The following is an 8,488-nucleotide window of genomic DNA, read 5'->3' as shown; positions in this document are numbered from 1 at the left end:
GAAAAGAAAGAAAGTCTGAAAATCTTTTTCTAGGTTAGGGCAGAAAGAGTGCTGATATAGAAACTTGTGCTAATGGTGACTCAGGATCTCCAAAAGACAGAGAGTTGGCTAAGGCCAGGTGGCAGCTTCTGGGGCCAGCTGGGAAAGGTGTGGTAGCTCTAGCCTCCGCAAGATCGAGACAAAGTTGAGGTCAAGTCCTGGTAGGTAGGCTGGGCCAGGAGGGCAGAACCAAGGCCAGGGCAGAGTTTGGACTTTGGACATTCTAAACTTCCTCAAGCTCTGCAGGCCCCAGCCAGAGCAGGGAGAGATTTCAGTGTACCCTGAATGTGATCATGTCTTCTTGTTCAGTGGGGTCAGAGGCCAGGTGGGATCAGAGACCAGGTGGGGGCAGATGCCTGGAAGATCACCCAGCCCAAAGAGGTGGATGGGACCTGTTTAACCTGTCCTAACCCCCGTCCCTCTATGGGCAGCCTCACCTCCCCCAACCGCAGACCTCAGCCCGCTCTGAGGCCATGGCGGAGAGACCTCTGAAGCCTGGACATGCTCCTGGGCATGAGTGAGTCTGCTGGAGTGAGGGGGACCCAGGCGGCTGGGTGCAACCTCCGCCTCCTTCCTCCCTGTACATAGCTCTTCCCCTCCTCTTTGCAGCTGTTGGGGAAGGAGAGCAGAAGAAAGAGAAAAACAGTTTCCCTCTTCAAACCAAAACAAACACACTCAGGGTTGAAGACCCAACATGAATCTGTGGAATGCAGGGAAGATGTCGGCGGGGAGAGTGCCCCTGCTTGGGGGTGGGCAAGAGGAGACGCAGCCAGAGTTGGGACAGCTCCTCCTCTCTCTTCCACTGCCCCTACCCTCAAGGCGTAGAGCGTCTGGACAGCTCCAAACGCCCAGACTCACCCATCACCTCACCCTCCATCCGCCAAGCCAGCGGCTGAGAAGGCCATCCACACTGGCTCTGCAGAGGGTGTGGCTGGCGTGGCCGCAGACTACAGCGAGGTGCTTAAATGCATATGCTTATTTTTCCCCCAAGCGTAGGGGAAGGGGGGTCCGCTGGGTGTTTATCTGGCAGTTTACCCCAGCTCCCAGCCCTGCAGAGAAGAGGCTAGTGCAGGGTACTCGGTTCACAGAGTGGGAGAGGACTCAGCCACCGGGACCCCACTTCCGCTCGCAGGAGAGATCTAAAGGGCGGAGGGGTGGTGTCTAGACAGGTTCTGGCCCCGTCAGCACTTGCCAATGATTACCGCCCGACCCCACGCCCAATCCTCCACTTCCCGCCGAGCCCCAGCAACCAGAGGGCCGCCTGGGTACTCGCCCCCTTAACCCTGGTTCTCAAGGGCCAGCAGCCCGGGGCTCCGAACCCGCACCCCCTGCACGCACACTCTCGCTCCCACCCCACCCCGCCAGCTTCACTTACAGGTAGCGCTGCTGCCGCTCAGTCTGCCGATGGAGGGCGACCGAGTAGCCGAAAAGGCTGCCCGGGTTCTCGGCCTCCTTCACTACCAGGAATCGGGTATCCAGGTTGAAGGCGGAGACTACGCGGCCGCCAGCGGCCACCATCAAGGCGAGCGCGCAGAGCATCAGGCGTGGGGCGCCGGGCGCGCGGCTGGGGCGGGGGCGCATGGCTGCGAGAGGGCGCGGGGTCCGGGCGAGAGCGCGTGAGGGTGCGGAGCTGGGCGTGAGGACCTGTTCACCTGCTCCCCGCGCCGCCGGAGGACGCCGGAACCCGCCGGCTGCTGCGCTCCGTAGTGCCGATCGGTTTCGTACCCGCAGCCGCAGCCAGTTTCACAGCTGCCCAGGGTCTGAGCTCTCGGATCCCCTCCTAAGGTCCGTGGGTCTATCTTCCCGCCTCCCCAGAGGCCGGGTCACCGCCGCCCCTGCCCCGGGCAACCGGCCCCCAGCTAGTCCCGGCCGCGCCCCCTTGGCCGCAGTGTGGCCTCGGATCCCGGCTCCGCGGCGGATCTGGCAAGCTCACCGGTCGACTGCAAGGAGGACAGGAGGGAGGGGTCCCTCGGCGCGCGCCCCGCCTCCCCACGCCCAGTCCCGCACCTCCCCACCTTGCGCGCACAGCCCGGGCTTCGCTTTCCTTCCGGGGAAAGAGAAAAAGGTCCCGGCTCGGCCGCCGCCTCTTAAAGGGGCAGCACCGCCCCTCCCTCCTCATCCTGCCTATCCCGGCCCCGCCTTCTCCCCCAAACACCTGTCGGCAGCCCCCAAAGATTTGGATTTCCCCTCCCCGCCCCTAGCTTCTCCCGGAAAGCATCGCCTCGGGAGCAAGATGGATCGGACGGGCGGGGCCGGGGGTGGGATTTGTCCTGCCGCTTTGCTGCGGCTGCTGCTGCTGCTGGAAAGGCCAGCGCGGCTGGAGAGACCTGGCGTTGGCGCATCTGGGAACCGCCGTCCGCGCGCGGCTGGCTGGAATGCTGGACTCGCCTCCGCAGCACTGTGAGCCCCCAAGAGGTGGCTGGCGTTCTCTGGGCGTTCTTCGTCGCACCCAGGCCCCTGGCTGTCTTTGTCGAGATTTAGTTCTCCTGCCCACTCACCCTGATCCGAGCTGAGATTGGCTCCTCAGCAAAGCCAGACCATATTTAGCAGTGGTAACAACCAAATGTCACTAATTGTAATTAGCAAAAATCATTCCCCCCCACAAGGGCTGCGCCTTAATCCCAGCACTTTGGGAGGCCAAGGCAGGCGGCATCTGACGTCAGGAGTTTGAGATCAGCCAGGCCAACATGACGAAAACCTGTCTCTACTAAAAATACAAAAAGACTGTCAATGTGGAAAAGAGTTCCTTCTTCCTAGAACGCACTGTGTAGCCAGGGAGCTGGGCCTAGACTGTACCCATTTCTCAACCACTCCTGCCTTCAGGGCCCAGCCCAGCAGAATCCCAAGAGCTCCCTCTTCCCACCCAGGCTCGAACAGTGTTTGGAGACTGGGCTTGGGGGTCAGTCCACACCTGGTGTTTTTGTGGCTAGCGCCAGTTGGCAGTAGGTGGGCGGGGCCTAAAGATCTCCGCCAAGAAATCAAATTGAAAGGGAACTTCAAGAGGTTACTACGGATTTTGGGGGGGTCTAACTCACATTTCTCTTATTGCAGCTCAAAGACCTATTTCTCCTGAGCATTTTTTTCTCCATCTGTTCTTAAAATCACAAGAAAAAAAACACCATGTAGGCCAGGCGCGGTGGCTCACCCCTGTAATCCCAGCACTTTGGGAGGCCGAGGTGGGCAGATCACGAGGTCAAGAGATCGAGACCATCCTGGCCAACAAGGTGAAACCCTGTCTCTACTAAAAATACAAAAAAATTAGCTGGGCGTGGTGGCACGCGCCTGTGGTCCCAGCTACTCTGGAGGCTGAGGCGGAAGAACCCAGGAGGCAGAGGTTGAGTGAACGGACATTGCGCCACTGCACTCCAGGCTGGCGACAGGGCAAGACTCCGTCTCAAAAAAAAGAAAAAAAGAAAAAAACACCATGTATTAAGCATGTATGCAGCAGGAACTATGCTAAATGCTTCACAAATGTTAAATCCTCACAACAATCTTTGGAGTGTTATCTCTGTTTTAAAATAAGAAAAGTGAGCTCTGGGAGGTTAGGCAATTTGGCAGAGGTCACACAACTAGGATTTTCATCCTGTGTTATCTGACCCTGGAGCCCTTAACTACTTATGCTAATAATTAACATTTGTTCACTACTTCTGGCACATCTAAGTTTGGTGGGGCCTGAGGCTTGTGCAATTTGGGGCTCTCTTTAAGAATAAAATTTTTTTGTACTCGTAAGAATTATGAGTACAGGGCCAGGCGCACTGGCTCACGCCTGTAATTCCAGCACTTTGGGAGGCCAAGGCAGGCGGCATCTGACGTCAGGAGTTTGAGATCAGCCAGGCCAACATGACGAAACCTTGTCTCTACTAAAAATACAAAAATCAGCCGGGTGTGGTGGCACATGCCTGTAGTCACAGCCATTTGGGAGGCTGAGGCAGGAGAGTCGCTTGAACTGGGGAGGCGGAGGTTGCAGTGAGCCAAGACCGGGCCACTGCACTCCATCCTGGGCAACAGAGAGAGACTCTGTCTCACACACACAAAAAAGAATTATAAGTACAAAATTAGATTCAGAGCCTAGGAAAGGGTCCCAGCCTAGCTTTACAGTTTACGAATCATTTCGCAGGAAAGCTCATTTTACCCTCCCAGCCTCCCTGTGAGGTGAAGATTATCATCTTCATTTGATTTAGGAGAAAGCAGAGCCTCAGGAGGTTACCTGCATGTCCAAGATCTGAAGCTTATGGGAGGCAGAGCCAGGACTGGAAGCCTCTGACCACAGCTGTGTCTTTAAGAGACAATCTCCAGGCAGATGGTGGTCAGACAGCTAGACATGCCTAAACAAAAGCAGCTGCGATAACAGCTTTCTCTGTGGGAAATACCCACCTAGAAACATAGACAGAGAAGCAAGGCCATGGGAATAAGTAAAGTTTGGGGAGAAGACACTTGTCTCTGACAGCCCTTAGAACAGGATTTGTTGTTGGCCTGTGACTTCCAGAACCACCCACCCTCTTTATGGTCTGCCTTGTGGCCCAGGACCTCCAGGGATTAGAAGACGTGTGGTGTCAAGGAACAGGAAGCTGACCTGGATGGAAGTTGAACAGTGATCTTTGCTCTCTGGCTGGCTCCTGAGTCCTCCACCACATTCCTGGAGAAGGGGAGCCAGCCAGGGCAAGAAGAGCAGGGGCTTAGGGTGGACACTCGGTGTGGGTGTGGATCCTGCCTGAAACAGAGCGTTCTGCGGTGTCAGATTGGCCCCACGCCAGGCCTTATCTCTTCGGACATCCCAAACAGGAATTACCAGCATGTCCGATCCTGGGACTGGGAGCCGGAAAGGGATGAGGGATGGCTTTTCCACTCCAGGGGAGTGTCCAGAGGGAATGTGGAGCAGAGCAGGGGTGACTGGTAGGGGGAGGGCCCGAGCTAAAGAATGTGGGGGAGTGTCAGACCAGTCTGGGGAGATGGAGACTAGAAGGATCTCAGCTGGAGAGATGGAGGAAGAAATCTCCAGGTCCTTTAGTTTCAGTGGCACCGCCATCTGTAGCATCATCTCATCCCTCAATTGATTTTATCATCATGTCAGCTCTTTATCTGTCAACCTTCCCCATGGAGAACAGACCCACCTAGAAACATAGAGAAACGAGGCCACGGGAATAATACGTGTAACGAGAAGTCTAAGTCCATTCTATGATATTCACTGACAGCTTTTAAACCTCTCCCTTCCATCTTCCCTGTGCCCCATACCTGGACAAGTTGATAAGAAAGCCTGGGTGCACCCTTTTTTGGTGTTTGAGGGGGGGAATATTCACAAGCCCCTTCCCGAGGGAACCCTCATTCCTTAACCACAATAAAAACTCAGGCCAGCTAGGGGCTCACGGCCTGTAATCCCAGCACTTTGGGAGGCCCAGGTGGGTGGATCACCTGAGGTCGGGAGTTTGAGACCAGCCTGACCAACATGGAGAAACCTCATCTCGACTAAAAATACAAAATTAGCTGGGTGTGGTGGCGTATGCTTATGATTCCAGCTACTTGGGAGGCTGAGGCAGGAGAATCGCTTGAACCCAGGAGTCAGAGGTTGCGGTGAGCCGAGATGGCACCATTGCACTTCAGCCTGGGCAACAAGAGCTAAACTCTATCTCAAACAAACAAACAGACAAACAAAAACCCGAGCCAGTCTCCTTCCTGGCTTTCCCAAGGCATTTGGGACCTCCTTGAAAGGCCAGCCCTGCTCCCCCTGGAGACCTCAATTACGTAAATAATACAACCTTTCATACTCTCTTGGTGTTTGGGTGGTGTCATCAGTCTTAACATTCAAACCAAACCTTGGATGGGGTCCATCTGCCTCTGCAGGCGATCATAACATGCAAACGGTGGGTTCTGCTGGAGGGTCAAGGAAGCTTCCTGGAGGAGGAGTATTTTAGACAACAGGGAAAGAAAGGAACCAGAGAAAAAAGGCAGAAGAATTGGGTCCTGGCTCAGGTGAAGTTTTCCCAGCCGGAACAATGACAATGTCAATATTCTATAAAGGTGACCTGTTTATTTAGCGCTTGCTGTGTTCCCATGAGTCTTCCTCTACCTGCCCTCTCCCCAGCCCTCACCCCACCCTCCCAGAGCTTCAGAGCACACCGGTTGACACGCTCACCTCTCAGGGGCAGATCAGCGTGGACAGTGATGCACATGAGCAGTTGCTGGAAAAGTAACGAGGAACTGCAATGATGTGCCCCTCAGTTGAGTGCAAGCTCTCTTCTGCCTCCTCACCTTGGGCAAGTTACCATCCTGCTCCAGCCCTCAGTTCCCATGTGTGAAATGAAAGGGCTGGAGAGAAATCCCTCACTATTCCCAAATCTACATTCATTGTGTCCCAAGCCTTCTTATGTCTGTTCAACAAAGTGTACCAAATCTCAGCTATTGGACCAAGACTCAGGCCTCAGACTTAAATTGAAAATGCAAATTACTGAAGAGGAAGGGAGGGAGGGAGGAATGCTGAAGACTGAATGGGCTTATCAGATTTCCTTCTCCCATGGCCCAGATGCAGGTCTCGTCCAGTTGATTCCTCTGGCTCAGAATCTGTCAGGCTCAAGCAATCATTGACAGCCTACTGTGTACCAACCCTGGGCTGAGTCCCACCCCGGGGGTGTCTTAGAGGAGACCAGGATGTGGCCTCAGGTTCTGGGCACTCTCAAATTTAAAGAGGCTAAACCCACTTTGCATTATATTTTACTGGTGGTACTTGTGGGACAAAGAGAGCTGTTAGAGGCCCAGCACTTTGGGAGGCCGAGGTGGGTGGATCACCTGAGATCAGGAGTTTGAGACCAGCCTGGCCCTGCCTCTACACACACACACACACACACACACGCACACGCACACGCACACACACACACACACACGCACAGAGTTAGTCTGGCGTGGTGGCAGGTGCCTGTAATCCCAGCTACTTGGTAGGCTGAGGCAGGAGAATTGCTTGAACCTGGGAGGCGGAGACAGGCGGAGGTTGCAGTGAGCGGAGATTGTGCCATTGCACTCCAGCCTGGGCAACAAGAACAAAATTCCATCTCAAAAAAAAAAAGAGGGGAGCTGTCAGAACATTCTGGCTGCCACATGAAGCTGACTTTGCTAGGAGAGACTGGGCTGGGGTGGAAGGCAGCTGCTGTAATAATTTGTCCAAGGGGTGGGCTGAGCAGGGGAGGGGCTGAGGGAGACAGAGAGGGCGTGAGTAAGAAAGGCCCAGGGCACTGATTTGACTGGAACTTCAGGGACAGGTGTGGGGTGAGAGGGATGCTGGGAGTGGAGGAGGGAAAGCACAGAGGCTTTCTGGGGATACGTAGGCAATGACCCCCATGGGGGTGTGGTGTGTAGGTCCCAAACTTTGGGGACTTCCCTGCCTGCCAGCCCTCTCTGTTTCTCTCTTCCTCTCCTGCTGCTCAAGGCCTGGCCCCGCTGCACTGCCCTGCCCTGGCCCCCAGAGTCCCCTTCTCTCCTGGCTGGGAGATTAGGACTGCTGTGCCTGCAGCGTTCTCAACCTCAAGTCAAAGTGACCCTTTGGCCAGGAGGCCACATGGCTGAGTCAGGGCTGAGTCACCATCCCCCAGGGGCCTTGCCATTTCCTGTGAAGAAGCCTTTTTACTGGCAGGGTCCTGTGCTCAGGTGGGAAATCTGGGGAGGTCGGAAGTGGGACTTTATCTACTTTCACCCACCAACTCCCTAGACACTCCACTGGGGGTAGAGGGTTCTTACCCTCAATGTATGTTGATCAAAACGTGTCTGTGCACATGGGCCCTTATGCATTCACAGGTGTTTGCCTACGCAACTGCATGTCTGAATGTTTTATGTATATCGAATATAGAAAGGGAATGAATATTTATTGAGCACATACTATGTGCTCAGCCTTTTATGTATGTTACTTTCTAATAACCTAGGAATTATAGATGCCTCCCAGGCTATGGTTGAAAATCCTGACATGCCCAAGGTGCAAGAGGTATGAATACCTCCCCAGTGTGGCTGGTAACACCCCCAGGGTTCTCCCACTCCACAGTGATAGGCTTCCTCCAAAGCGGGCTCCTCGGGGGCAGGAGTGAGAAGTGTGTGTGTCTGTATTTATCCTTCCACCAGTGGCTGTGATTGGAAACAGGGTCAGTGAGGCCCTTGGGAGTAGCTGGGTGAATGGACAACAGTAGTGTCCACCTTGCACACGGCACATCCTTCTGGTTGGGTCAATCCATGTGGCTGGCCAATCCAGACCTGCCCTATTAGGGGCCAGCGTCCTTATGGCTCATCAACGTTGAGTTCTGTTGCCCTCTTCGTGACGCAATACTAATGGACGTAGGAATGTATCTCCCATACACTAGGTGAAGTGTGGTTATTTGCTCAGGTAGAAATGAAGACTAACATACTAAAGTGGGAAATTCATTGTGTCTTACTGATATTTGGGTAAAAATTATCTTGACTTTTTTTTTTTTTTTTT

The 8,488-nt window shown here is 54.4% G+C and overlaps 1 protein-coding gene across 3 annotated transcripts in view; it reads right to left on the bottom strand.

Annotated features, from left to right (window-relative positions):
* The window catches only part of ITGA3 (integrin subunit alpha 3), a 33,488-nt gene extending 30,829 nt beyond the window's left edge, over window positions 1-2,659 (bottom strand). The window contains exon 1 of one of the 3 annotated variants that reach the window (XM_017540105.2): window positions 1,415-2,659. In XM_017540105.2, the coding sequence (XP_017395594.1) occupies window positions 1,415-1,620 (206 nt within the window). In that variant the 5' untranslated portion in view covers window positions 1,621-2,659. Of the gene's footprint in view, window positions 1-476; window positions 618-1,414 lie in introns of those variants that run through there. The other 2 variants (XM_017540106.2, XM_037742550.1) reach the window with 2 other exon arrangements.
* Between the last annotated feature and the right edge of the window lie 5,829 nt (window positions 2,660-8,488).

This window comes from Cebus imitator, unplaced genomic scaffold (assembly GCF_001604975.1).
Source record: "Cebus imitator isolate Cc_AM_T3 unplaced genomic scaffold, Cebus_imitator-1.0 Scaffold123, whole genome shotgun sequence".
NCBI classification, from domain to species: Eukaryota; Metazoa; Chordata; class Mammalia; order Primates; family Cebidae; genus Cebus; species Cebus imitator.
Note: the sequence above shows the minus strand (reverse complement) of the source record. Positions and strands in the feature narration are given on the sequence as shown.